This window comes from Caloenas nicobarica, chromosome 18 (genome assembly GCF_036013445.1).
Source record: "Caloenas nicobarica isolate bCalNic1 chromosome 18, bCalNic1.hap1, whole genome shotgun sequence".
NCBI lineage: Eukaryota > Metazoa > Chordata > Aves > Columbiformes > Columbidae > Caloenas > Caloenas nicobarica.
Window position 1 is genome coordinate 4,607,713 of NC_088262.1, and position 27,978 is coordinate 4,635,690.

General features: G+C 55.2%; 4 protein-coding genes across 9 annotated transcripts in view; 2 read left to right on the forward strand and 2 right to left on the reverse strand.

The window, feature by feature from the left end:
- Nucleotides 1-1,826: 1,826 nt before the first annotated feature.
- LOC135995954 (histone H3.3A) lies at nucleotides 1,827-3,571 on the forward strand. Its single transcript, XM_065647601.1, has 4 exons — nucleotides 1,827-1,936; nucleotides 2,397-2,538; nucleotides 2,622-2,775; nucleotides 2,872-3,571. The coding sequence occupies exons 2-4, from the start codon at nucleotides 2,411-2,413 to the stop codon at nucleotides 2,998-3,000; spliced, it is 411 nt and encodes a 136-aa protein (XP_065503673.1). The 5' UTR covers nucleotides 1,827-1,936; nucleotides 2,397-2,410; the 3' UTR covers nucleotides 3,001-3,571.
- Nucleotides 3,572-4,449: 878 nt separating this feature from the next.
- On the reverse strand, nucleotides 4,450-11,120 carry LOC135996274 (uncharacterized). Its single transcript, XM_065648095.1, has 16 exons — nucleotides 10,652-11,120; nucleotides 10,403-10,510; nucleotides 10,246-10,318; nucleotides 9,937-10,093; nucleotides 9,806-9,851; nucleotides 8,828-8,886; nucleotides 8,686-8,721; nucleotides 7,604-7,656; nucleotides 7,215-7,347; nucleotides 6,939-7,129; nucleotides 6,686-6,731; nucleotides 6,520-6,585; nucleotides 5,949-6,008; nucleotides 5,703-5,785; nucleotides 5,438-5,532; nucleotides 4,450-4,677 (listed from the first exon to the last, which is right to left on the reverse strand). Exons 1-16 carry the CDS (start codon nucleotides 11,118-11,120, stop codon nucleotides 4,643-4,645), a joined length of 1,710 nt encoding a protein of 569 aa, XP_065504167.1. The 3' UTR covers nucleotides 4,450-4,642.
- A 557-nt stretch (nucleotides 11,121-11,677) lies between these two features.
- GALK1 (galactokinase 1) lies at nucleotides 11,678-15,546 on the forward strand. The gene is made up of 8 exons (XM_065647554.1): nucleotides 11,678-11,847; nucleotides 12,602-12,791; nucleotides 13,109-13,228; nucleotides 13,351-13,486; nucleotides 13,893-14,074; nucleotides 14,286-14,436; nucleotides 14,580-14,742; nucleotides 15,360-15,546. Exons 1-8 carry the CDS (start codon nucleotides 11,683-11,685, stop codon nucleotides 15,429-15,431), a joined length of 1,179 nt encoding a protein of 392 aa, XP_065503626.1. The 5' UTR covers nucleotides 11,678-11,682; the 3' UTR covers nucleotides 15,432-15,546.
- Nucleotides 15,547-15,820: 274 nt separating this feature from the next.
- ITGB4 (integrin subunit beta 4) overlaps nucleotides 15,821-27,978 on the reverse strand; it is a 34,652-nt gene continuing 22,494 nt past the window's right edge. For 4 of the 6 annotated variants that reach the window (XM_065647549.1, XM_065647551.1, XM_065647550.1 and 1 more), the window contains exons 28-40: nucleotides 27,209-27,369; nucleotides 26,661-26,841; nucleotides 26,317-26,454; nucleotides 25,581-25,763; nucleotides 25,269-25,400; nucleotides 23,000-23,173; nucleotides 22,337-22,510; nucleotides 21,249-21,398; nucleotides 20,373-20,561; nucleotides 19,945-20,100; nucleotides 19,320-19,484; nucleotides 18,768-18,884; nucleotides 15,821-18,212 (exon numbers count right to left, since the gene is read on the reverse strand). In XM_065647549.1, the coding sequence (XP_065503621.1) occupies nucleotides 18,070-18,212; nucleotides 18,768-18,884; nucleotides 19,320-19,484; nucleotides 19,945-20,100; nucleotides 20,373-20,561; nucleotides 21,249-21,398; nucleotides 22,337-22,510; nucleotides 23,000-23,173; nucleotides 25,269-25,400; nucleotides 25,581-25,763; nucleotides 26,317-26,454; nucleotides 26,661-26,841; nucleotides 27,209-27,369 (2,063 nt within the window). In that variant the 3' untranslated portion in view covers nucleotides 15,821-18,069. Of the gene's footprint in view, nucleotides 18,213-18,767; nucleotides 18,885-19,319; nucleotides 19,485-19,944; nucleotides 20,101-20,372; nucleotides 20,562-21,248; nucleotides 21,399-22,336; nucleotides 22,511-22,999; nucleotides 23,174-24,071; nucleotides 24,273-25,268; nucleotides 25,401-25,580; nucleotides 25,764-26,316; nucleotides 26,455-26,660; nucleotides 26,842-27,208; nucleotides 27,370-27,978 lie in introns of all 6 variants that reach the window. The other 2 variants (XM_065647553.1, XM_065647552.1) reach the window with 2 other exon arrangements.

A 27,978-nucleotide genomic window follows, 5' to 3' on the forward strand; every position in this document is an offset into this window, starting at 1 on the left:
TAACAAACACGACACACTGCCCTCCTGGCATTAGTGACGGTGGAGTATACCCTTAAATATAACAAATGTAAAGTATAGGCTGTAATCATTAGAACAGGTTTCTAGATTTCTTCTTCCTAAGCGTGGACAACTTGAAGGGGGAATTCTTTACTTCAGGTTATCCAAAGCACTTACAACGCAAATGATTGTTTACCTATACCTCCCAAGTCATTCCACTGACATGCAGCTTTGTGTCTCCAAAAAATAATTAACATTGTCCTTTACAAGGAAGAAAATTAATCTGAAAATGAGGACCAGAGGCAGGGAGATGTGCAGGAGACGATGTCCCTCTGGCAGCCCCTGGCACACGTGACGGTCCTGTCACACCATGTTGGCGCATGTTCGCTTTACTTACCCGAGCAGGCAGAGGGGCGAGAGCCACGCTCCTCCGTGCCAAGCTCTGCCCAACGCACCGGGTGTGGGCCCGAGACACTTACGCATTTGGGAAGGATGCAAAACCTCGTGCAAAGTGTACGTGATTACAGCGGCGCTCCGGTTTGCGGAGCTCGCGGATACCTTTGGGAGCGGTGGTTGAGCAAGCATTTGAATTTGCTACGTATTCTGCGCGCTACAACTGCGGGGTGTTTGGGACCTGTTTTTCCTGATTGAGGTACCTTGTCATGTGGGCAGGGACCTGCCTCTGCTCCCAGCAGTCGCTACAAATGCAATTAAATAATAACATATAGCCATGTGTAATTCTTAAGGCAGTAACCTCCCCAAAAAAGAAATCTTGTTATTTATCCTCCTAGATGCTACCAACAAGGAACATGGATTCTGGCTTTCTACTTGCAATGAAACTTGGCAATTTGCTTTAGTTTGAGGAGTTGTAAGGTGACCTACGAAGGCAGTGGGATTTGCGGAATGGAGGTGCCGAGGGGCGCAGCCCCAGCCCCTGCGTGATCCTGCGGCCCGTGGTGGCCTTCCCAGAGCCAAGGGTCAGCCTCCTCCCGACTTGTGGGGGAGTCAAACACCGGCAGAGCTGCCCAGTCCAAACCCCAGCCCTGTGACAAGCGTCCCGGGGCTGCTGCGATGATAAAACCGGGCAAGAAACGCCCGAGGTGCCGCCAAAGCCCCTTTCCCTGCCGGGGGCTTCGCTCCTCCTCGCTGACACTCGCGAACGCGGCGGGGAGAAGAGGGGACGCGGGCCCCGAACGAAGCATCACCAAAGCGGCGGCTCCCGCGCCCTGCCCGCAGCCCCCCGCGGCCTGTGCGCTGCGGCTCCCGGGAGAGGCGGAGGCGGGGGGGAACCCACCGCCCCCCCGGGCGGCCCCCGCGGCCTGGCCCGGCCCTCACCACTCGCAGCCCCCCTGCCAGGCGCCTCCGTAGCACACGCCAGGAAAGGCGCTTTCTAATGGGGGCGAAAGGGGCGGGCCGGCAGGCGGCGGGGGCCGCCGGGGCCGGGCGGGGGGTGCCCAGGGGAGCCCGCCGCCCCGCCGCGCCCCGCCGCCGCTCGCCCCGCTCCTATTGACTTCCCATTGTGGAGCTTTGCAACAAAGGGTAGGATCCAAACCGTGCCCCGTTTCGCCCAATCAGCGCGCAGAGCTCCCGCCCTTCTTCGATTGGCTCCTTCTCGGCTCACAATACCCAATCGGACGCCTACTTTAACAACCAATCAGCGGTCGGGCGTGCGACCAATCAGCGCCGAGGAACCGGAGCACGGCCTTTGTGTGTCGTGACGCCACGGCGCCGGCGGAGGTCCCGACCAATGGTACGGCGCGCTGCTTCCAGGCATTGTGAGGTCATCGCGCCGTGTGCCGCCCCCACTATAAAAGGCGGGTCCCCGCGGCGGGGAGGGCGCAGTGAGCGGGTGGTTGTCTGCTGCGCGGGTTGTGGCAGGAGCAGCGCAGGCTTCGGTGCGCAGCGCTACCGGCACCGGTGCTTCCTTGTTCTCCGAGCGGTGAGTGCTGGGCGGCGGGTGCGTTCCGTGGTGGGCGGCGGTGCTGTGTGGCTGTCGGCGGCCTTCGTCCTAGAGCCTGGTGGGCAGGCCGGGCCTTGCCTACGTGCCCTGAGTCATGGCCGGCTCCTACCCCCCCACACACACTTCAGCGGGGCGGCCCGGGAGGAAGAAGGAGGCGGCGTGACTCAGTCCGCTTCCCCCAGGGAAGGGAGCGGCCGGGCCACGAAGCGAAGCGGGGGTGGAGGGGAACCGCGACTCCTCCTCCCCCTCCCGGGGGAGGCCTCTGGCCGCTTGCCCGCCTCAGCGGCGGGGGAGGGGGGCAGCTCGCCGACATCTGCCGCTTTCGGGGATTGGACGGGGAAGGCGGGGCGGGGGAGGACGACACGCGGTGTCGCCGGGCTTATCGGGTCGTGGCGCCGTGGGGAGCTGGGCCCCGTGTCACGCGTGGCTGTGTCCGTAGGGAAGTGAACAGAAATGGCCCGTACAAAGCAGACCGCCCGCAAGTCCACCGGGGGGAAGGCTCCGCGCAAGCAGCTGGCGACCAAGGCGGCCCGGAAAAGTGCCCCCTCTACCGGCGGCGTCAAGAAGCCTCATCGCTACAGGTAAGGCCGCCGGCCTGGCCCGGCCCAGCGCTGCCGCAGCCCCTGCCTTGGCTCACCCGCTTCCTCCTTCCCTCTCCACCCAGGCCGGGCACCGTCGCCCTCCGTGAGATCCGTCGCTACCAGAAATCTACGGAGCTGCTGATCCGCAAGCTGCCCTTCCAGCGGCTGGTCAGGGAAATCGCCCAGGATTTCAAAACAGACTTGAGGTTCCAGAGTGCGGCCATTGGCGCGCTGCAGGTATTGCTGGTGGCCTGCTGGGCCTTGGTGCGTGCGGCACTGAGGTGGCTTCGCTGGGGGTTTCTAACGACATTTCTTCTTGTGCTCTTGAAACAGGAGGCCAGCGAAGCATATCTGGTGGGTCTGTTTGAAGATACGAACCTGTGCGCCATCCATGCCAAGAGAGTCACCATCATGCCCAAAGATATCCAGTTGGCTCGCAGGATACGGGGAGAGCGAGCTTAAGTGAAGGCTGTTTTTATGGTGTTTTGTAGTAAATTCTGTAAAATACTTTGGTTTTAATTTGTGACTTTTTTTGTAAGAAATTGTTTATAATATGTTGCATTTGTACTTAAGTCATTCCATCTTTCACTCAGGATGAATGCTAAAAGTGACTGTTCACATAAACCTCAGTGATGTGAGCCTTGTTGCTCAGGAGTGACAAGTTGCTAATATGCAGAAGGGGATGGGTGATCTTTCTTGCTTCTCATGCATGTTTCTGTATGTTAATGACTTGTTGGGTAGCTAAACTTGTAAGGTACTAGAATTGATATAAATGTGTACAGGGTCCTTTTGCAATAAAACTGGTTATGACTTGATCCAAGTGTTTAACAATTGGGGCTGTTAGTCTGACCATACATCACTGTGATCAAATGTGGACTTTTTCAGAGGGTGAAACTACAAGTCTTAACCACAGTGTAACTTACAGTTTCCTAAAAACGTAAACCTGGCAGCTATAGAATACACTATGTGCATTTATAATAGCTATTTTATATATTGTAGTGTCAACATTTTTAAATTAAATGTTTTACATTCACATGTGAGGAGTGTTTGTCATTTGGTTTGTATAAGCTGGCAGAAGCTTCATCTTCCTGTCAGCCTGGACTGCTGTGGCAACTTATTTTTGTCAACAGAATAGGGAAATGTGGAGGCTTTCTACAGCTGGAGTTGTGGTTTCTGGCCAGTGAGGGCAGAGCAGAGCCCAACTGACACAGCCCAGACTGGGAAACAGCCTTTTGCAGGGAGCTCTTGGGTTTGTTGTTGGTTTTGTGTTGTGGGGTTTTTTTAAATAAAGCTGAACTGTGCCAACTGCTCTGGCACAACTGTAGAACTAAGCTTTTTTTTTTTCTAGTAGATGCAGGAGAAGCTTATTTTTGTGGCATGACAGGTCTGTCCAAAGCAATACCACCAGCTTGTTCTCAAGCAGTGTCTCAATGCTGAGGTTTGGGGTGTGTGCGGCTGTGGCCCCCCCAGTTTCTCTGCAATTTAAGTCCCAGTTAACACCAGTACAGGATGGCTTGCAAGCAAAAAAGCTAATTATACAGCTGGAGAATGTATGGGCTGCTAAGCAAATCAGAATGGATTCTCATTTCCCATCCAAGCTTTTCTGATGAAACAGGGTTATACACAAACCTTCACTCAGAGAAGCTCTGGGCTCTGCAGAGACAGATCTGGTTTTCCCGGCGGTGCCTCTGGGAACAGCCCTACCTTGTCAGGTTCTGCTAGAGGAAAGCTGCTCCGACTACAGCTGGAACAGGTAATTAACATGTAAATTAAGTTGTGAGGCCAGCTCTCCTCAGCTCCTAACAGGCTGCACTAGTAAGGCTGGAGTTGGCACAGAAGAGTAGCACAGGGAAGTGGTTCAGCCAGCTTATCTGGATTTATTTCAGTGAAATTCAAAGTGCTGTGGCAGAAGTGGCATTTCTGTAAGAACAGCCATGGTTTACACCAGAGAGCAGGCGGTGAGTCAACACTGCCCCACTGCACCATTGTTCAAGGAGTGAATGCGTTTACAGCACTTCCTTCCACAACAGCCTGAAAGCTTGAAAACCATCGCAGCTCCCAGGAGCCAGGGTCTGCAGTGCTCTGGAGCCAGGGCTGTCCCTTGTCACACAAACCACTCTGTGTGCTTAAATCCTGCAGCTGGAGAAACAGGTGCTCCTCACCCTGTGCTCTTAGCAGCCTCTCACAGCCCCCCAGTTAATACCACAATCACATCTGCCCCAGAGCTGCTAAAAACATGTTCTAAAAATCTGATATTAGATTTTACATAAGCCTTTTCCTCACTGCTAAACCTGTAAAGAAAAAGAATTCCTTGTGTCTAAATTGTAAACTTAATTGCTCTAAAGGTCTAAAGCATGATCTCGGGTAGATCACCTGGGCCAGTCTGTCCTGGGGGGGCAGGGCCTGTTGAGGGGACATCTGGTAGGGATGTCCCCACGAGAAGCTGAAGGGCTCTTGGTGACCCAGGAGCTGTGTAATTTGGGAAGCACCACACAGGTTAAAAATAAGAACTCCAAGTGATGGGATTTATGAGTGCATGGGTTTGGTGCTCAACTGCAGTAGCAGCCTGGGCTCCTGCATGAAAAGTATGTTTTAAAATAACATCCCTCAAAAACAACATTTCCTCCAAGTGCTTCGTGGAAACAATGAACCATCTGGGTATGCCTAGAAGCTGTTTCTTAAAATAAACTAATTCTCTAGAAGTTCTTAAAAAAAAGAAAAAGAAAAAGAAAAAAAAGCATGAAGCACACAACATACAACCCAAACCCACCAGAAAGTATCTATTCATCTTTTAGTAACCTCAACCAAAAGAAATTAAGATCTTGCGTGGGGTGGACCAGAATCGCAATTGTTCATATTCCACAACCTCACTGTGTTATCCAAAGACACAATCCCTTACCGATTCTACTGATGATTTCCTCGCATTCTTGCTCAGAACTCGCTGCAAACACCAGACAGTCAAACGTGCTCCCATCGGGGCTCTCTGGGGAAGCGCTAAAAATGGAAACACGTACATCAGCTAGCAGAGCGAGCCGCTCCAAAAGCCCAGCCCCGGCTTGTAACCACACCAGAGACTCCACGGCTGCTCTGGACATTACTTATTTATTTCCTAAGACCTGTATCCCTCGATATCCCCTCTCCCAGGGCCCACAGGCAGCACTTACACCACGCAGAAGGCGAATACGTGGCTGCGGTTCAGGCAGCGTCCCACGCAGGAGATGGTGGGGTAGGGGTGGCGGCACAGGAGCTGTGCAGGGGACAGGAGGAAGGTGGCACCGGGGGCTGCAGTCAGCCCCTGTTGTCCCAGTTCTTGGTTTAAACTGGCGCCACGACCCTCCCAAGTTGGGGTCCCCATGCTGTGAGAAGAGCAGCTTCAGGAGTCACCAGGACCTTGAACGTTGCTCATTTACCTTGGAAGAAGTCTTCTCCTGTACAAGGACTTCTGCTTCCCTCACATCACATAAAACCTCCTGAAGGGGGGATGGAGGGGCAAAAAGCCCCAGTCATCCCAGTGTCTGAGCTCTGTTTTTAATAAGACACTTACAAGAGCGAGATTATTCAAAGCAAAGGTGATAAAGCGCAGTCAAGCGCAGCTTTTTCAAGGAGTTCCCTGTGCTGCCCTTTTTTCCTACCACCCAGTGCCCTTGTGCATGAATCTTTTCATAATCAAACCACCCCAAAGGCTCAAGCAACAGCAACCTGAGCCCTAAAGCACCCCTGGAACCAGGCTCAGCATCCCCACGGTTTTCCAAGTGCTTTCCTGGAAGTGTTTGTATTATTTTCCTCAATGCACTTTCCCACCCTGGCTGCAGAGCTGCTTCTAATGAGAAAAAAAGACCCCACAGGGTTGCAGGGTGTGAAATACTCAGCCAGGCAAAGCAAACCTGGAACTGGCATGTAAAAAATATTCCTGGGAAAAGACCATATTTCCCTGTTTTCTCACCAAAACCTTCCTGGGATGCCCTCAGCCCCATCACTCACCTGCGATGCCAGTCGCCTCTCCAGCACGGCAGGGATGGCCCGCTCCAGCACCTCTTTGCCACCGCACTGAAACACAGCAGAAAGGAAGGAATAACCAATAGGCATGCAAAAAGAAACCCAAGAGAGACAATTTATCCCCAGGCACGTCTCTGTCCCATCGCCTCACCTTCCCAACACCGGTCTGGCCCAGGTACTGCAGGTTGTAGAGCAGCCTGGGAAGAAAAGGGCTCGGGGACATCAGAGCAAGGACCCCGTGCATCCTCCTGCTGCTCTTTACAGGGGAAGATGCTCACAGCCCCCACCACCCCCAGGGACAGATTTGGCCCCACAGCCTTGAGCAGAGACCGGGGCAGTGTGGGCACAGGGCTGCCCCAACTCCGGAACTCCCAGCCTGGGGGTTCCCCACAGCCCCAGCCTACCTGCCCCCCTGCAGCCTCCGTGTCTGCCTCTCGCCCCAGGGGCTGCGCTGGAGCTGGAATTGGGGCTCCTTCTCCTTCAGAACCTTCAGGTAGGGCAGCAGCGGCTCGTAGACCCCCCCGTCGTGCCACCACCAGCGCAGCAGGCGGAAGCTGAGCGGTTGCCCCTTCAGCTTCTGCAGCACAGCCCCAGCCTGGAGAAAGGGGAAGCAGGGGGGAGGATGGGGGGCAAGAGAGCAGGAAATGGGGGGGACACACCAGCCCTCCATGCCCACCCACCTGCCCATTGTAGGCGTTTCTCAGCGAGCAGCCATTGATCTCATCGAGGATGTCACCGGCCAGCACCACCTCATCCACCTCCGCCTGGCTCTCAGGGAGCACCTCGATGACAAAGACCCGGCCATCCACATATCTGGGGGTGCAGCAGAGCCCCGCTCAGCCCCAGGGACCCAGCCCAGCTCCCTGAGCTCTTTCATACCATCAACGATATTCCACTGATACATGGAGGCAGGGAAAAGTCCCCCATGGACAGCAAGGCTGAGCTGATGGAGAAAAAAGCAACCAAGACAGCCCCAGTGCTCTCAAAGAGATCTTTGTCTCCTGTTTTTAGGGATGTTTGGCTGCTGTGGTGTCCAGATCCCACTAGAGAGCAGAAAGGAGGATCCTACCTGAGCACCATCCCCAGCACTCGGCATGGGACCGTCTCGTAAGTGATGCACACCTGGAAGAGAGTGCCCGGTGACAGTGGCCCTGCCAATGGCCATGGGACACACAAGGAATATGACCAGAACGGGGGGTAAGATGGGGACTCCTCTCCCTGGGTTATTTCTGGCACTGATGCCAAACCAGGGCTTTGGGAGACAGGCAGAGGCTGGACCCTGGTGCCCCAGATTGGGCTGGGACCACCAGTGGCTGCTTAGCCCCGTCCTCTCCTGAGATCCAGCTGTGCCCAGACCCTGGAGAGACAAACCTGCCAGACGGATGGGACAGCAAAGCAGCAGGTGAACCCTTAACTGGGTGATGAGCCCTCCCCCCTCACCCCCCCGACACAGCCAGGGGAGCAGTGCCACCCCTGCCCAAAGCTGCTGCCATTTGCAGTGGCACTTACTGTCACATCACATTAGCCAGGCACCCAAAACGCAGCCAGCTCAGCCGGGAGCACTTACTGCTAGAAATGCCCAAAAGCCAGCGGGATCCCAGCTTCCACGGCAGTGCCGCAGCTCAGCACACCGTAACCGGCCCCAAAGCTGCCTTGAGATTTTTGGGGGGATTATTTTGGGTTAAAAAGGCAGAGGGATGCTCTTCATTTTTGAAAGATATCAAGACATCCCTACTGTTCTTAATAAATGCACCAATATTTCACCAAGCAAAACCAAGAGTGAAACCAGACGCATAATCTATGTCAGCCCAGGGAAATAGGGATTTTTTTTTTTTCTGCAAGAAATCAGGGAATGGAGCATCAGAAAACTTCGTTTATGTGAGGATTTTAGGCCTGGGTACTACTCTTGCTTGGTTTTAATCCCAGGAATGCTGGGATCTGCTCCTGGTGACAGTGCAGGCACCCAGCAGGATCCGACCTCGGTCGCTCCGCTCATGCTGGTGAGCCTGAGCCAATCCACCCCCCATCCACAGCTGGGCAGAGTTACATGGCAATCCCTCCCCAGCAAATCATTCCTTATCTTCCTCATTTCATTTTTCAGCAAAAGCCAAGTGGCCAAGAGGATGGCTCCAGGGAGAGATGAGCTCTTACCGGCAGCAGCCAGCTTTCATCCAAGAAACTGCAATTCTGCAAACAAAGGAGCATCAGCACCATCGGTCCCGGTGAGGAAGGGGCTGGAGGCCCGCACCGGCAGCCACGTGCCAGCCACCACCCCGATGATTTGTCACCGTACCTGCAGGTCCAGGGAGAAATCCATCTCTGTCACCACCAGCAGCAGCGAGAGGAAAGGCTCTGCAGAGGGACGGAGAGGCAGCGTCACCACCAGGTTCTCAGCAACCACAGCCTCACGGGGACATGGCAGAGATCCGAATGAAGGCATTTTTGGTACATCTAATGAGCCCTGGGGAGGGAGGCCCTGAGAGCATCCCAGCCCAGGTTTGTCCTGGGCTCCCACTGCCACCATGGGGAGAGAAGTGCTGCGGTTCAACACCCCATTTCCCTAAATTCAGACAAAGGCGCACAGCAAATGCTGCTGATGAGCAACTTTCTCTCCCTTTCTCCCCTTAAATGCAAAGCAAAGCTGCCCAGGCTCCTCTGCACAAAGCCTTACAATTACACCAACAAATCTGCTCATGCATCAGCAGCACAGGTGATTTATATAAGCCATCTAGGCACAGGTTTAGCAAGGGGTTATTTATCATAATCGAAAGATTAAAGGCTTTCACCTGGCCTGGCTCTCACAAGGAGCACAGCTGTGGGTGGAAGGGTGCAGCCTGTCAGGGCAATGCAGCCATTTACTGCACCCAAACCCCCCTGTGACCCCCGGTGTGGGACGGCAGCCTAGGCCCAGCTGCCAAAGGCTCCCCTTGAGCCTGGACTGCTGGGTCCACTTAAACCAGCATCCTTGGTACAAAGAAACATCACGGAAGACACTTCAGAAGCAATTTTCCTATCCTGTTACACTAAAACCAACCTTAGATGGACTCAAACAGTGTTTAAATATTTACACCTCTTTTTCCATCACTGCGGCAGCATATTTAGATTTTTTACCACTAAGCTTAGCTTAGGGGGGAGAGGAAAAAAAAAAAAAAAAAAAAATCACAGCAGACTGTTTTCCTCTGCCACCCGCAGCAGCAGCACTGTGCAATAAGGCCTGCGACAGCTGCCCTGGGGCAGGCTACATCCCATCTTGGAGGTGCCATCATCTTACCCAGGAGGTCTTCATTGCCAAGGATGGAGCTCACCGGATCATAAAACTGAAAAACAGAGGAACGCCATAATTATACTACCATTTCATTGCCCGTCGCCCACCGGTAGCATCTCCCCTGCCATGTGCCGCACCTCCAGGAGCCGGGGGGTCTGTGCCAGCTGCCGCACGGCCGCCGCCAGCACCTTCCCTTGCAGGGCCAAGCGCAGAAAGTACCGCCCGCGGCCCTGCACTGTGAGGACCTTCTCACAGCTGCCGGCTTTCTGGATGCTGATGGAGAGAGGGGTCGGCCTGTTTGGGGAGAGGGGAAGCAGCTCGTGGCTGAAACCTTGGTGGCATGGGGGAGCATCTTCTCCACACCCACGATCTTCATGATGAGCACGTCACAACGGATGCCACCATGGCTCAGTTTTTCATCCCTAGCCTGGCTTGCGGCCCCTCACCTGCTACTGTCCTCTGTGGGAAGCTGCTCCAGCCAGTGCCAGTAATCCCATCTCCTGAAGCCCCAGGATGGTTCTGTGGGAGAAAGGGAGCGCAAAGCCCCTCGTCACAGGCTCTGGGACACTGCCACCCCCTGCCCTGGCATTAAGGGCCACTCACGTCGGAGCCCCTTGCGCAGGATGCTCTCCAGCAGCTGGCAGAGGGATGTGAGGTGCGGCGAGGCATCCGTGCAGGGCCCCTCGCCCTCCCGCAGCCGCAGCACCCCACCTGCAGCAGGAGGGAAGCATCAGCACCCATGGGTGCCCCAACTGGTGGGGGGACACCGGTGGGAACAGCTCTGTGCACAGCCCCAGGGTGGGTCTCAGGCGCTGCGGGAGGTGCCCGACACCCCGGCAGGGTGGGACCCACCGCGGCTGCACCGGGCAGAAACTCCGGGAAACTGCCTCGAAGTCCAGAGCAGGAGCAGCAGCGCGGGTGCAAACACCCGGTCACGGCGGCCCCCGGCCCGGGGAGCCCCAGCCCGCCCGCCCCGCTCCGTCGGTCCGGCCAAACCGGTGCAGCGAGAGGCCGGGTCTCCAGGCGCGGGCTGCGGGAGGAAGCGCGTACCGGCCGCGGGGGGGCCACGCTCACCTTTAAGGGCGCTCAGCAGCGGCTCCTTCCGTGCCATGGGCTCGTCCCGCCCGCCCGGGGGGTCCCACGGCGGCGGCTGCGCCGGACGGGGAACGGGAACGCGGAACGGGAACCGGGAACGGGAACCGGGAACGGGAACCGGGAACGGGAACCGGCCCCGCCCCGGGAGCGGAGCAGCCCGGCCCCGCGGGGGGAACCTCCGGCTCACACCCGCCCGCCTCTGCCGCGGGCACGGACCGACCGGCATCGCCACACGGCCACAAAAATATGTATATATACACCCCTCCACATGGCACATCGGCATATACATACATCTGTGTATGTAGCTGTACAGCTATAAAAAGCACAGACAGGCACTGGCATATATAGGTGTAACACAGATATTGGCACTTATCTGTAAAATACATACATTGGCGTATATATTGGCATAAAATGCACATATAGCAGAGACTGGTGCATATATATATACATATATCTATCCATACATGAGGACAACGCAGGTATGGGAATACGGATATAGGTATATGTATAAAAAGTGGCAGGTCCTGGCCCCGCCATAGGTACACACGGGGCTGTGTATAGGGCGGCACTCTCGCGCTGCCTATAGGGCCGCACGCGCACCGACAGCGCTCCCGAGGCCGCGACCGGAGGCGCGCACGGCGCGTGGGAAGGGGCTGCGTCCCGGGCCGGGGACCGCCAGCCGCGCCGGGGCCCCTGCGGGACACGGGTTCGAACCCGGCCGCCGGGGCAACGGGGTAACGGGGCAACGGGGCGGGGCGGGCCCGGCGGCGGGGCGGGGCGGAGCGGCCATGGCGGAGGCGGCGGAGCTCGGGTCGGCCCGGCTGCTGGCGGCCGCCCGCCGGGAGCACGAAGCGGCTTTCGGGGGAGCGGCGGTGCTGGCGGCGTGGGCCCCCGGCAGGGTTAACCTCATCGGCGAGCACACCGACTACAACCGCGGCTTCGTGCTGCCCATGGTAAGGGCCGTGCTCCGCCGTCTCGGCCCCGGGATCCCTCGCTGGTCACCCTTCCGGGTCCCTCCTGCAACCTCCGGGGGTTCCCGGCTGCCGTCTCCCCCCGCCTGCTCCTCCGGGATCCCCCCAGTGCGCCCGGGACCACCGGAGTGGGACCCGGCGCATCGCGGGCAGCACCCCGCGGTCTGGCTCCTAAATCACTGGAGAGGGGAAGTGATTCCCCCTCCCCGACTGCCTCTTGGAGGGCTGAAGCTGCTTTTCTGCAGCTCTGTCAAATAATTTTCCGTGCCTGGAGAGCGATGTTTCGGTGCCAGAGGTGGTTCGAAGCAGCTGGTGCTTCATGCCCTCCTTCGGCTCGGTGGGAAAGCCCCTGCTCAGTCCTAAATCAAACCTACAGCTTATTATTTTGAGGCTGAGGAGCATGGGAGCAGGTCAGCTGAATTTCCCTGCAGGCACGAAAACTTTCCAAAGCCTGGCACGGGGGTTTCCCACCCCCCCGGAGCCCAGCAGCCATCACCCTGGCACTGAGCTGGGGTGGCCGGTCACAACGTTTCAGTGCTAAGACTGACCGTGTGTGGCATTAAATAGCCAGAAAGTTTAACGCTATGACAAGCTGGGGGGGGTAGTGGCTCCGCGTGGGCAGAGTTAAGGGTAACACATACTGGGTGCTGCCAGCTGTGGGTTGAAGCAGCCACAGCTTTCACCTGCCACCAAAGGGGACGTGCCACAGGGTCTGAGCCCACTTCTTACCCCCCAGGCCCTGCAGCTGGGGACGGTGCTGGTGGGATCCCCCACGAAGGACGGGACCATCTCCATCATCACCACCTCGGCAGACGCGGACGAGCCCCGCAGGGTGCAGTTCCCGGCTCCCAGCCAAAGCAGCCCCTTAAGCCCGGGGCAGCCGCGCTGGGCCAACTACGTCAAGGGCGTCATCCAGCACTACAAGGGTAAAGCTCAGGCTGCTGGGTGGGTTAGAGCCCCCCTCACACGGGGATGGTGCTTGATGCCTGGTGTTCCGCATGCTCCAGGGGCTCTTCCAGTACTGGTGCAATCCCGCAGCTGCTGCCGGGCTCCAGCTTTCAGCTCCACAGACCCCTGTGGTTTTTCGGGGGGGGGGATGCTGTGGGTCATTCTTTGTTTTAAAATGGGTTATCACAAAGGGCTCTGCTCTCTCAGGAGCTGGTTGCCCATGAGCTGTGGGGCACAGCAGCCCCCAGCCCTGCAAGGGCTCACGTTCCCCCCGTCCACCCTTCTGTTCCCGCAGGTGGTCCCATGCCAGGATTCAGCGCTGTGATAGCCAGTGACATCCCCCTGGGTGGGGGCCTCTCCAGCTCGGCCGCCCTGGAGGTGGCTACTTACACCTTCCTCCAGCAGCTCTGTCCCGGTAAAGGCAGCAGCCGGTCCTGGCCCCTGGCAGCTCCATTCCTGGGTGGGATCTCCCCCTGCTCCAGGGCAAGGGGCCAAGGTCCCAGAGCTGCTAACCCGTGTCTCTCTGCTCTGGCACAGATGACGGTGATTTGGTAGCCAAGGCGCTGCTGTGCCAGAAAGCGGAGCACACGTTTGCCAGCATGCCCTGCGGGATCATGGACCAGTTCATATCCGTGATGGGCAAGGAAGGCCACGCGCTGCTCATCGACTGCAGGTCAGGGCCGAGCACTGAGCTTGCTGAGCTCTGTCCATCTCCCCGGGCAAGCGGGGACTGCTGTTCCTGTGGCCATGAAATAAACGCAGGAGCGCAGGGAGGGGTTAAGCCCTGAACCCAGCCCAAAATCTCATCGCAGGGCTGGGACTCTGCATTTTTATTCCAGTGTCTTGACTCCTCCTGCATACTTTCTGCTATATGCCTGGGCTGTCTTTCCCACAAAGTTATTAGGGTCCATTATGGGGCTAATAATGGGGAGTGGAACACTCAGACAAAATGCTAAACCACATGGGCTTTGCCTCTGCGGAGGCAGGAGCTGTTTGCCACGTGGCCTCACTGGGATGGCTGGAGGCCGGAGCGGGCAGGGGGGACGGGCACACAAGCCCATGCTGAGCTCTTGCTGCAGGTCCCTGGAGACTGTCCTTGTCCCACTGACCGATGCCAGCTTGGCTGTTCTCATCACCAACTCCAACGTGCGGCACACGCTGACGGGCAGCGAGTACCCCACACGCCGGCGGCAGTGCGAGGAGGCAGCGGCGGCGCTTGGCAAGGAGAGCCTGCGAGATGCCACCATGGCTGAGCTGGAAGGTGGGGACCGTCCCTCCCTTGGCTCAGGTTGCTCCTTGGGGTAGCAGGAGCCTAGTGCCCCATGGCATGGGCTGAGACTGCAGGGCAGCACCTGGGGTGGATGAGTGGATGCATGCACCGGGACAGGAGAATGCCACAAGTGGGGACACAGGGTTGCAGGATGCAGCCATGCTTGAGCAGCTTTGCTGCAAGGATGGGTGTCTCTGTGCAGCGGCCAAGAGCCGGCTGGGTGAGGAGGTGTACCGGCGGGCCAGGCACGTCATCGGCGAGATAGCACGGACAGACCAGGCAGCGCAAGCACTGAAGAACAGGGACTACAAGACATTTGGGAAGCTGATGGTGGAGAGTCACAACTCCCTCAGGTGAGGACGAACCGCCCCTGGGCAGGGCTGGCTGCAGTTCGCTACAGCAATGGGTGCACTGAGACGCATCTTTCAGCCATTCGCGGTGCAGGGACTGTGGCCGGGGTGCAGGACAGGGCTGACCATGGGTCTCCTCTCTCCAGGGATGACTATGAAGTGAGCTGCCCGGAGCTGGACGAGCTGGTAGCAGCAGCCCTGGAGGTCAAGGGGGTTTACGGCAGCAGGATGACCGGGGGAGGCTTTGGAGGCTGCACGGTGACATTGCTGGAGGCTGGGGCTGCAGAGGAGGCCCAGCGCCACATCCAGGTACATGGCAAAAGTACCTGGAGATTAACTTCAAGATCCCAAGGAAACACTCAGGGGCTTGGCCTGGGGCTGCTGTTGAAGCTGCTCTCCTGAGGAACTTGAGGTTGGTGTAGCCCATCCAGCACCACGCAGGGAGAGCCCCAAGTCTGTTGCAGGCAGTTCAGCACCATGCTGGTCACAGAGCACTGCCCAAGGACTTTACTACGTTGAGAAAGTGAGCAAAAAGGTGCCGGGTCAGCTTCAGGAATTTTTAAATCTGTCTAGGGAACAATAATCCAGGCTGAGCTTAGGCAATGCTGAGCTCAGCACCGGCAGTTACAGCCCAGGTAAGATCTTAGCACTGTCATCAATATTCTCTAAATCAGCAGCTCAGCCTGCACTGGCAGCTAAAAACAACAGAAAATGGGGTGTCAGGAGACAGGGGCAGTGAAAGAGGCAGAACCTCGTGGGCCAGGACAGCACGCTGTCCCCAAAAACACATCTCAAGAAGCAGCTGGGCCAGATGCACATCTGGGCTGACCAGCAGGACCTTTCTCCCCCAGCTCTGGCAGGTCTTGCCTGCACCAGGCCAAAAGCATCCCCCAGCACCAGCACTCACTGCTCTTCTTGTCTCCTAGGAGAAATACAGCCGCACAGCCACCTTCTACCTCACCAAACCCTCCGAAGGGGCGAAGGTGCTGCCCCTGTAGAGGAGCAACCTCCCTCCGAGACAGCTGCCTTCCTCGCTTCACAAGGGAATCAATTTACTGCATCGTTCGCCTAATAAACATAGAACAGTTGCACAGTCACTCTGTGCCCACCTGAGCCAAGCTCTGATGCCAGAGTCACTGAGGACCTTGCCTCAGAGGAGACTGGTTTAACTCCAGTTTGCACTGGTGTAATGAGCCGTTACCAGGGATGCGGTGTCTAGTGGTGCCTCTGGAGCTGCAGACACAGGAGGGGATGGTGGTGGAGGAGCAGCAGACAGAAGCCTGCTTGGGTATCTGCTTCTGGCACGTGTCCTTCATCTGCTGCAGATGAAGGGTATTTGGGGGAATTTTTTTTTTTTTTTTAAAAAAGAAGAGGCAGACTGTAGCGAAAACATTTATTGAGTGCAATAAGAAGCCATCTGATCAAAGACCTGCTGTTGGAGTGGGCTGCTGGATCCACCTTGGAAAGGCTGAAACACCACCAGCCCTAATGATCAGATGAAAGTTAAGAAGTGACACTGTTGTAGTGCAAGACAGGGTCAGGTGTGCAGCCTTTTGCATTCGGGGATGGCACAATGGCCTGGAGAGCTGCAGCTGACAGGCTGTGCTCTTCTCTCAGGTAACAGCATAGTCTTTGGTTAAAAAGCTTGGAAGTGGGGCTGCTTTTTGAGGCTATATTCAGTGTTTTACCCTGGCCCACAAAGCACAGGGAAAGGCATCCCAGAGTCCTTGTGCAGGAGGAGATGTGTCAGCTGGAGAGGAAACGCCAACCACAAAGGTGAGAGGGGAACTGGGAGGCAGGCTAACGCCACTGGTACTTGCTCAGGAAAAATAAGCGCTTCTTGAAGGCACAGTCAAACCACAGGATCGATGAAATAGTTCTTGACCCAACTTCGAAACTGACCTAGCTCCATCTGCAGTCCTGGAGACTCCTGTGGGCTTTACTCACCCTCGTGCATCTTTGGTTCAAACACCTACAGCCCATCCCACTCAAACCAACAGCCTGGGGAGGAGAGGGAGCTCCTGGTGGTATCAGTGCTGGGAAGTCTTCCCCTTGTTCCAAAATAAAAAACAAGACAAAAGAGCCAAGGTACAATGTCAGATCAAATCAGGCAGGTGATGCTGCCAGGGAGACCAGGCAGCTGCGGTTTTGGTTGGAAGCTCTGACCCCGAACGGTGGCAGCTGCTGCTTTGAGCAGGATCCCGGCTTTCGGCAGGCTCCGCGCGGCTGAAGCACGCCAGGGAAACGTGCTGTTCAGCCCAATTGTTCTCCTTGGCAGAAGGCAGCCAGACATCAGGCATCATGCCCAGAGCCAGGAAACGACGCCCAGCAAGGTCCCGGCTCAGCTAAAGCCAAGGGCTGAAGGAGAGACTGGCGCAGGATGAGGAGCGAGACCGCTGCTCCCAGCCTTGCTCTTCCCTCGTGTTTACTGAGCCATCGCAGGTCCCTTTCTGGATGTTGCTGCCGTGCAAAAGGTCTTCTTTAAAAGATACCAAACATCTGCCCAAAAATCTCAAGCTCTCCACATCAAGCCTTGTAAAAAATCCCAGGCACCGTTCCCATCTCCAGGCAGCTCCCAGCCCTTCTGCCTGCGGGTGCGGTGGCTGCAGAGCCCTGGGCTGGTGGATGCTGTGCAGGGAGCGGGTCTGGCTCCTGGCAGCCCTTCTGCTGGAGTCTCTGGTGCTGGAGAATATAAGGCCACCAAGGCAGAGCCCACCAGCTCATCAACAGGCTTTCCATGGGGTTTAGCGGCCTTTGGATCAAGCCCTTAACTAGTTTCTTGCAGTTTTTCAGGTTTCTCAGCAGGCACAGTCCCAGTGTAGCCTCAATATTCAGCGTAGGTCCACCTCCATTTTTTTAATAAAATAATAAAATACATTTTTATATATTTATATATATATAGACTACGAAAACTGTACAATATTGTATGCAAAAAAATGCAGAGGCCACAAGTAATGCTATACAAATGAAAGGCTATACTTTGCTATCATGGTACCAAATGTTAGCAGCGAAGAATAGGCACAAATAGGTGCAGTAAGAAAGCATCAGTTACCCTGAACCCCTATCTTGCAGCTCTCATTTTAAAAAAACAAACAAACAAAAAAACCCCCAAAATAACCATCTCCAGTGGATAGCCAAGTTGCTGGAGAGCCTGGAGCACAGATGGGAATGGTGACCCTCTCTAAACCCTCTATAAATCAGGATGCTACCAGCTGGGATCCTCTCAAAACTGAGGACCTGGGAATAAATCATTCTGTTACATTTATCTGGGGAGGCTGGAGCCATTGAAACACCTGAATTGCTGCAGGTGTATCTGGATGGGTGGGCACTGAAGAATGGTATTGGAGTGAGCGGTGATGGTTCATGGAAGACGTCTCTGTGGGCTCTGTAGAAGCGAGTCTCTCTCAGAGCAGGACAGGGTGAACAAGCCCTGAAGGGGGAGCACACACCTGATGACCCAACTGTGCCAGAGCTTCGAGTGCGCTGGGCTCCAAAGGAGAGGTCCAGAGCTCGAAGTGCCATGGAGGGTCTCTGCCCAGGCACTGCGGCAGCGTCTGGATGCAGCACCCTTGGATCATTCCACAAAGTCCTGCCACCCGAACGGCAGCATCCCATGGGTGGGCAGCCTGCCCTGGCTCAGGCCTCGTAGAACTGCCTCTCCATCTGCTTGGTGAGGGTCCCGCTGGACATCACGGTCCGGCTCACAAACTCTTTGGTGACCTGTTTGGTGAGGGTGCTGCTGGCGCTCTCCACTCGCTGGCTCGTCATCAGCATGCCATCTGCAACGAGGGGTCAGGACACCCTGCTGAGTGTGGGGTCACAGAGAACAGGATCTGCTCTACCTGATGATTCCTGGCAGAGATTTCTCCTTAAATACCACTTTCACCGATGGAAAACCTCTCCAAACCAAGTGATTCAACACTTTGCTATGTCAGTCAATAAGATGGATTTCCTAACAGCTCCCAAACTGCAGGGTGAGCCCATGAGTCCTTGAACTCAAGGGCAACAGTACGGGACAACTACACTGATGTAATTAAAGATGGTTATCACAGTTCTCTGTTTTTTTCTACTCTGAAAAGTAGCAGTAAGAGCTATGATTTGGTCCTTAGCGATAGCCCTGGGGGCTCTGAAAACTCAGCATTCCCTCTGTGACTGGACAGCACACAGGGAAACAATGGCAACTGCCTCTGGAGGGAGCAGGGACAGTGTAGGAAAGGGTCTGGTCCTCTTCATCCATCCTACCTGATGGACTCTCTCTCCCTACCACAGGCCTTTGGACAAGCAGAGTTATCCTTTGCTTTTCGAGGGTTTCCAAGCAGGCAGCAAGCCCTTACCTGTGAAGTGGGGATCCAGGGAGGAATGGCTGATGCTGGTTTTGGTGGTGTATTCGGTGGGGAAGTTGTACACTTCTTCTCTCATGTACTGCTGGCCTCCGAAATGGGAGAAAGTGCCTGGGGAGAAGGAAAAGGGACAAGTCAGCCAGAAAACAAGGAGTTTCCAACCCTTTGACCTTGTACAGCGAGCATCAACAGTCAGCTCAGGAGGTTTGTCTTGCTGGCATCAGAGCCAGGTTTAGGAGCAACTGGGAGGACTGAGGACCTGTGTACTATTAGAAGCTGCCTCCAGGTTTGTGTACAATCAGGCATAAGATAGAAGTTTCCTAATAAATTAAACAGTGGCAGGTCCTCAGGATCCTCTCTTATTCAGTGCATCGGGATTGGGACAGCGCTCACAAGGCACAGCATTGTCTTCGTGTAAGACAATGTCTCCACATCTTCCATGGAAAATGGAGTCACCATCAGAGCTGGAAAGGGACTCCAGGAGTTGTGTTCCCTGCTCTGAGATGTTTCTTATCTTTCCACCTCCACAAAGGCATGGTACCGTACCTCCATCCTGAGATTCAATGGTGATGATGCCTTCTCTCTCTGGCCCAAAGCCTTGGGTCGTCTTGGCTTGCACTTTGAACTTGTAAGGGACGTTCTCACTCAGGTGGGGCACAGTCAAGGTAGTTTCTGGACTGTCTCCTTCGACATAGATATTCCTGGGCTCCCCTAATCCGCACAGACATACCAGTGGTGAAGACAGACAGGAGTGATTGTCCATCCAAACACAGTCCCCCCAACTCTGGCTGGTGTCTTGGCTTTCCCTAAGCTCTACATCCTCCACAGACTGTAAGATCACACCACCCAGCTCTATTGAGTGTTAAGACAACCCTATCTTATTACAGTAGTGATCCTCAACAAACAACCTCCACTGGGTCTGGGCTGCAGTAAGCTACAGGTCCTTCCTATTCCCACTACATTTGTTATACCAGGCCATGCAAGGACACAAAGCATCAGAGTCCAGCAGGTCCCAGGTCTGGAATCAACCTCATGTCCCCACTTTGTCTGCGCTGATGTAAGCAGCCAACTTTGTTGTCGGTCCCAGCAAAAACACACCAAGTTGCTGCCTTTGCTGAAGGTATTTTGTGCCCTACACAGGGAACTGTTCTTCCACAGCCTGATACCGTACCTCCTCCATGCAGCATCTCACAGGTGACCATGTAGCCCAAGATGGAGCCATTGGGCTTGCGGGGTCTCTCCCAGCTGAGCTGCAGGGAGTCGGGGCTGAGGGCAGTGAAAACCAGTGGTCCGGGAGCACTGGGGGTGCTCAGCGTGAAGGGTGAACCTGCAGGGACACGAGCGAGAGATCAGCATCAGGGAAGGTGGCGAGGAGGAGCCTGAGAAGGGTCTGTACACATAATTTATGTAATGAGCTGGAAGGTCTCAGCTATCTAGACAGCTAGTGGAAGGTGAGTGCGTGGGGAAGAAGGTCCTATTTCGAAAGGAAAGAAAGGAGAGCTCAGGAGGTAGTAAGGAGTGATAAAACAGCAGGGCCACCACTGTAGAGAGCAGCAGAGACATCAGTGCCACCTTCCCCTTGTCCCCCATCCACCTCACCTGGTACAGGGCTGAGTGGGCTCTGTGGATCCACCTGGGACTCTATCGTGATGACTCCTTCCCTCTCGGGCCCCCAGCCTTCCTCGCTCTGTGCCTTCACCTTGAAGATGTAGGAGTGGTTGGGCAGCAGGTCCTCCACCACCACCGAGTTCTGGCTGGGGTTGGGGATGGTGAGTCGGTGCACCTCTCCTGGGACACACAGGGAACAGGAATGTCAGCACCATGTTGCAGGCTCAAAGACAGAGCTTTGGCTTTCACCTAAACTCTTCCTCAAATAGACTTCCTGGAAGACTCATCCAGGGGCCCCAGCCTCAGCCCTCTCCACCACACCTTGCCACCAACAACTGCTAGTGCAGGGTGAAATGTTGTTCCAAAGAAAGCTTGGGACAAACAGTGGCTTCTTGAAAACTCAGAGATTTTCATCCAAAGGGAACTACATTTTCATGAACACTGCCTGAAGTTTCATGTAAAAATAAGAGATTTCCACTGCAGTCTTTCCTCCAAGTCCAACTTGATGAAGAAACCTTCAACTAAGATATCTGGGCTGGTAGAGGAGGTGTCCAAGGGTTTTTGGAGGAGGTGTGACTCCACAAGCAACCCCAGGAATTGTCCCCCAGCAAAAATGGGGAATGAGAACTGTGAGGTATCTGAGACGTTTCCTCAAGGCTACACAAAAAGCAGAGTTGGGACCAGTCCCTGAATCCCCAAACGGTTGAGGTTGGAAGGGACCTCTGGAGGTCATCTGATCCAACCCCCCCTTGCTCAAGCAGGGCCACCCAGAGCCAGTTGCCCAAGAGAAGACCCAGACCAGACTCTCCACTACCAGAAACTTCTACCGCCAACTGCCCAGTGGGCACCAGCTGCACATTCACTGACCTCCGTTGAGGAGCTGGTACTGCATGCTGTAGCCCTGCACCTCCTTCTCGCAGTGCGGCTCCTGCCAGCTCACCTTCAGGGAGGTGGGTCCCAGGGCAGAGAACACCAGGCGTGTGGGGGTGTCGGGGATGCCCAGCGGCAGCCTGGAGTCTGAGGCAAAAAAAGGAACATCAGGGTGGAGATTTGGGAGCTGGGGGAGAGGAGAGAGTGACACACACACAAGCATGGGATGGTACTGATGGTCCAGGGAGAACGTGGTGAGCTGTCATCTCTGCAAGATGGCCCATCATGAGGCAGGACTGGCTGGCTCTGCACAGCTACAATGATGTCCCATGGCCTTGGGGTGCCAGCCTTGGGTTGGACAAGTCAAGGTAAGCTTTGTGCCCTTGTGGTAGACAGACCAGAGCAGGGTCCCAGGTGCTGTGCGTGGCCCTTGCTCACCTCGAAGCACCCTGTCCAGTCTGCCAGAAGCTTCACAGACATCTTCAGATGTAGCTCAGTTAAGACCGGCCCTAGTCTATAGCTAAAGCAGCCCAGCACCTCCAGAGACTGTTCATGGGGCTGTAGGCAGCTTGGACCAGGGACTGGGTGCTCTGGTTGTCCCCCAGCTCAGCTCACTGGGACACAAGGCTCATGGTGAGCACAGCAGCCTCCCAGGTGACACTCAGGGACTGAAGACCCTCATCGACATGGGTTTTGGCCAAGGAGCTTTCAGAGGGACATCTCATACGGAGCACACATTCTCCCCAAGAGTCCTCCAAAGGCCTGTGGGGCAAGACTGAGAACAACAAGCTTGTTAGGAATGAAGAGGATGGGGACAATGAGCCGATCAGCTCGTTGGAGCACAGTGGCAGCAGTGGTGAGCGTTACTCAGCCCAGGTGGGTTGAAACACAGCTGAAGTCATCTGCAAATGGAAAGGTGGTGTGATGAAGGCACAGCTCAGGTCAGGAGGAAGATCAGTGCAGCACACAGCAAGCCATGGGGAGAGGGTTTGGGGGGAGCGGTGGATGGCAACAGCTCATGGACGGCTGGTGGATTGGCTGTTATGTGATGCATGGCTGGGAGGAGACACTGGACAAAACTGTACCTATGTATTTGCAAATCCCCGCAGACCCATCGGTCATGATTATAGAGTCCCGAAAGCCAGTGCTGGGGTAGTAACCCTTCACCTTTGCCCTTCTCCTGAAACCCACATCTCTGGGCCGTGGGACTGTCCTCCCAGCATCTTCATGGATGGGAGGGAGGAGTCTCCCCAGGTAATCTACAGAAGTCGTGCAAGAGAAAGAAAAACATCATTGGAGGTTTCAGAGTGGGCTCAGCCCAGGTGCTGGCTCCTGCACAGGTGGCTTTTTAAGGCTGAGATTTGAAGAACGTTTTAACAACCTTCTGTCAGCACCAGCTGACATACACGTGTGGAGCTGAAAGGTAACCGTACTGCTAGATAGAGTAAGAAGAAAAGAAACGTGCTTTTTCCAAAGTGCTTCACAATGTGAGGATAAGGATGGAGCTCCCCTTCCCAAGTGCTCTTCATGGGAGGGATGGGAACCCTTTCCAAAGTGATCTGGGAGCAGGGTGGCCTCAGCAAAGCGCCTGCACATCAGTGGTGAGGACGTGACCTTCCAGATCTCTGGCTCATAGGCCCCCTTAGCTGTGAACACAGTCCTCACCACAACGGGACCTGCAGAGTATGGGTCTGAGGACAGTCATGGGGGTGGAAGGGAAGGACAGGTCCCATCACCATGGTACTCACCATGCCCCATCAGCATCGTGGAGTAGTCTCTTGTCAGCGAGGAGCTCCCCATCACCCTGTGCTCCTGCTGCACGTGTGAGCTCAGCTGATGATAGCTGGTGTTTGTTGTCCTGGTCAACGTGCCGCTGGCACTGCCGGGGAAGGAGAAGTCCACCCGGCCATTCAGCAAATGCTCTGTGAAAGAAGAGGGCACATCATGAAGAATGTGGCTGCAGACAGGGCGGCTGCCCCAGTCTCTGTGGGGAGGAAGCAGGAGGCATCCTGCCTTGGCTGCATCCCAGCTTCAGCTGCTCTGGAAGGTCATTCTGGAGCGCTACATCTAGGACAAGCCACAACCACCCAACACGATGATGCAGAAACAAACAGGTTGACGGAGACTTTGCCCTATGCCCAGCACCAGAGACACCCGTGGTGCCCAAGGTAACTCCAGACCTCGGCCTCGCTGGGGCACTGCCTTGTGCTTCTCACCACGTTCTCTCACATCTCTCCTTTGACGCAAGCACAGGTTTACAGTTTCACATTAAAAAATTAAGGCAGAAGAAAAATAGCCCTTTTTGGAGGTGGTTTCTCCAAATCTCACTCTGGATCCTGTCTCAGCTGGATCTGAAAGGCAAACTCTGCTCCGTTGTTTAGGTCTTTGACAAACCTATGTCCCTTTCCAGCAGTGCAGGAGAAATCAGCTGCCCATGAGAATGATTTCTGTTTTACAGTCCAGCAGATCTGCCTCAGAAGTTCAGGGCACTTAATTAAGGTGAGGAGCTGCCCTTGGAGGTGGCACTTAGCAGGTATCATCTGAGTTTGCTCCTGCCTTGATGGTCCAGCCTTTTGTAGAAGCAACTTGCTAGCAGGCTCCCAAGTCCATGCCGAGATGAGGGTTACCTTGACACTCTTGTGAGCAGACACACCAGGACAAGGTTGTGAAGTAGACTACAGCACATGAACCTTGCATCACGCCAACACGAGGATGGGCACACGAGGGGAGGAAGGGGACACGAACGGGGGCAGTCCCAGCCCCTCGGCTCAGAGCAGGACGAGACAGGACACTCAGTGCCGTAACGAAGCCATCCTTCACCTGCTTGGGGCTGGGGGGTCCCGCTCCTTGTCAGGCTGCCAGTAGCCCCATCGCTGTCCTCCTCGCGGAGGAGACCCTCAGTGTCCGAGGAGAGGCGGCTGCTGCCAGAGAGGCGGGGAATGGTTTCAGGTGGGAGCCTCCAGGTGATGCGGCGAAGATCCAAGTCTTCTCCCAGCAACTGCACGTGTTTCCACCTGGAGCCTTTTGGGACAATGCAAGCACTGGTGTTGGCATGATCTGCACCAGTGGGAATGACACCCATTCACAGCCCGTCTTGCCAGGTGTTGGCTGATGAGTTCAGGTGGTTCAACCATCATGTGACTGGTAGGTGGAGGATGGTGGGAACGTGACATGCATGGTGCTCCTCAACCCTAGGGCTGTTTTCCAGCCGTGTCCATCACAACAAAAAGCAAGAGTCAAAGTCCTACCATACACCTGTCCCTGTTACGAAGACTCTGCAACAACTGTCCTCTGCTCAGGAGAGGTTTCCTTGCTCCTTGATGTGTGCTTGGGGTGGTCGGACTCCTGGTGTTCCCATTACCTTGCTCTCTGAAAGGACCATGGACTCGCTCCCAGATCCCAGACCCTGGAGAAAACCCCCAAGAAAGAACCTCCAGATCCCATTGACCAACCTCATCATTGCACTTATGACCTATCTTCCCCTTAATATCCGAGTATAAGACAAGGGAGCCAGCACCATTCAGAGAGCGAAGTGATGGGGAAGAGATCAGAGGCCACAGGGATCCACCGGGATCCAATTCATAGGCCAGTGCATCCCCAACACTCAGCGAGTTCCCTCCTGTTGGCTTGGCCAAAACCCTGAGCGCCCAAGGGACTCAGAGTCTGTGCCTTGGCCAGCACTTGCTTGTTGACAGTAACTCTCGTGGTCCAGCTAAATGGCAACAGGAAGGGAAGACAAGCAGGGAGAGCCATGAAAAGCTCCTCTCCCACCCCATGCTGAGATTTCTCTTTGCCTCATGGCTACAACAAGGAGGAACTGGTCTTATTTACACTGTGACTAGTCATGTGTTCCTACAGACGCAGCTAGTGTGCTTTGGAAAGGTTGATCTCTGCCAGCTCCATGACTTGGATCTCCCCATCTCCATGAGAAGGAAAGGAACAATGAAGCTCATTGCTGAAAGCTGTTAAGGAGAATTAATGTTAAAAATTACCTTTGCAAAACTCAGAGCAATGTACCTGAATCATCAGAGACACTGGGACGCTTGCTGCCAGCTGGAGAGCGAAGCACATCTGTGCTGTACATCAGGTAGCTGTCGTAGTCCTCACCTCCCTCTGCATCAATGATTGGCACGTCAGGGATGATGGGGACTGGAAGAGAGGTGGAAAGTGCCATTAGACATGCAGCTTAAAATCACACAAGGCTCCTATGCTCTCACTTCAGCATTTGCTGAGTGGGTGGGATGCAGAGAAGCAGCTGGGGTGAAGGGGAGCACTCCCCAGCACTGTTCCTGCCCTCCAGCTCCCCACATCAGCAGGGCAGTAACTCACTGGACATGGGACGCTTGGGCTGTGTAGCAAGGTTGATGGTGGCTTCTCTCTCAGGTCCCCAGCCAGCACCATTTCTGGCCTTCACCATGTAGCGATAGGGCTGGGACTCCCGCAGGTTTTCTATCAGCACCATGCGCTTCTTTGGATCCTCAACCAGCACCTTCTTCATTGGGCCAATGGGTACTGAAAATATGGGTACACATATCACCCAGGAGGTCACGAGACAGAGAGGACCCCACCATCACCCCACCCTTGGCCAACAGGCTTGCTGAGGTTTGGTGTCAGGACACAGCCTGGCTCTAGGACAAGGTGCGGCAATTATTTGGGCTGCTCACAACAGGCATGACATCGTCTCGGGGAAATTCCCAAACTGAACACTGAAGTCAACCTACAACAGAGGTCTCCTTGTTGCTGGTGTGTCACCAAATAGCATCTTCCTGGCACCCTAGCCCTGGGTCTAGACCTATGAACTAAGTTTCCAAGATGAAAAACAATGCAAAACACTCTGGAAGTGAATGGGAGCTGAGAGCGCTCTGGGCTTTGCAGGATTTAATGCTGAGTGGTGATTTTTCTATCTTCTCTGCATCTAGGAGTGACCCCTCCGGATCCCAGTTTTCCCAAGAAAAGGGCTTGGAGCTGTTGTGGTTCTGCTGCTGGAGACCAGCCTAGCCTGTGGAAAGTGTATTCCAGCCCCTCAGCCTGGCTGGACTGCCCCAATCAGAAAACGAGCTCTTACCGTTATCCTCGTTAACGAGGCCATAACTGACTTCGTAAGCCGTGATCTCCCCATTGGTTTCTGCTGGCTCAGCCCAGCTCAGCTGCGTCACGGTAGACGATACGACGTTGAAAGCCAAGCGGCCGGGCTCGCTGGGGACTGGAAAGGCAAAAGCGAAGGGTCCGGGTTACTGGAAGTTGGAAGCCAGCACATGCAGATGCCCAAAGCTCCCTGGATCACAGCTGGGCCACAGTGGGAGCCCCTCAGTGCTTGTCCCCAGGACCATCAGAAGCTCAGGGCTGGAGCCCTGACCCCATGGTGGGTGCACAGGAATCAACTTGCTCCCACACAGCAGAGCCGCTCACCATCCTCAAGTGTGCGGCAGTGGACAATGTCAGAATAAGCCCCTTCACCCAGGGCGTTGTAGGCGCAGACTTGCATCTCGTAGTCACAGAAGGGGTAGAGGTTACTCAGCTCTGCTGATGGTACTTTGACGTCGATGAGATGGGCTTCTGACTCAGGGTCGCCTTGGATCCAGTATTTCACCTGGCAAAGCAAAAGCAAGCCATGATTCCTTCAGGTCGTCACCATAACGGGTGAGAAATTCCCCACCTCTTATCAGATCTGCTCTGGGAAAGCCAAGGTGTTGTGCCATTCCTCTGAAATAAGAGACCAGAGCAGTCTAGGCATTTCATGGTAAGTGATGGAAAGGGAGATAAACCCAGCAGGAATCTTTCCTGCAAATGCCACACACAGCCAGCAATGGTCCCTCAAGGATGGAGGGGGCCAGAGGTGGTGAGCTTGCTCCCTCCTTTGAGCATCTTCTCCCCATCCTTTCAGCACAGATGACTGTATGTGTGAAATACCCACAGGATGGGACCCACGTTCTCCCAAGGATCCACCCACCACTTACCTTATACCCCAGAGGTTTTCCTGGTGGAGGAAACCAAATGAAGCGGATTTCCCTGGAGCTGAGAGCATGGGCGTTGGGATTCAGCGGTGCACTCAGGCGGCCTTTGGGGGACTGGGAGACCTGGCTCAGACCAGTCATTGAGGGGACACCATCCACCACCTCTGCAGACATGGGAAAGAAAGGTCACATCAGTGCTAATCCCCCACGTGGAAGGAAAAGAAGGGCCCTGCCATCATCAGTGACCCTCTCAAAGCATTTCTGAGGGGTAGATCCCCATCGCAGGGAGAGGAAAATGAGGCACTTGGTGGTGACATCCCCCAGAGCCACCCAGCAAGCTGGCATGAAATTCAGGCTCAGACCTGCCCCGAGTCCTCCACCTCCTGCTGCTTCTCACAGGCTGCCCAGGTGGGAAGAAAGGAAGAGACCACCTTGTTGCCTCTGAAAGTCATTAGCTCTGTCTGAATGTGTTTAATAATGTCTCAACATCTTGATCAGTTGCCCTGTGCAGCCATGAGAGAAGATGGAAAACAGGCAGAGCCTTCTCAAGTTGCCCAGTTGCTTCTCCTAGAAACACACCAAGTCCAGCCAAGAGCTCTCCAGAGCCTCTCCAGCCCCAGTAGCAGTTCTGGTTGGTCCGGTGACAGGGGACTTCCCTGTACCCCCAGTATTCATGACCAGTAGTGTGATAAATGCCTTTATATTATTGACCCACTTGATGACAAGCCTTACAGTTTTGCTTGTCCAACCACAGGAACCACCAAGAACGGCTC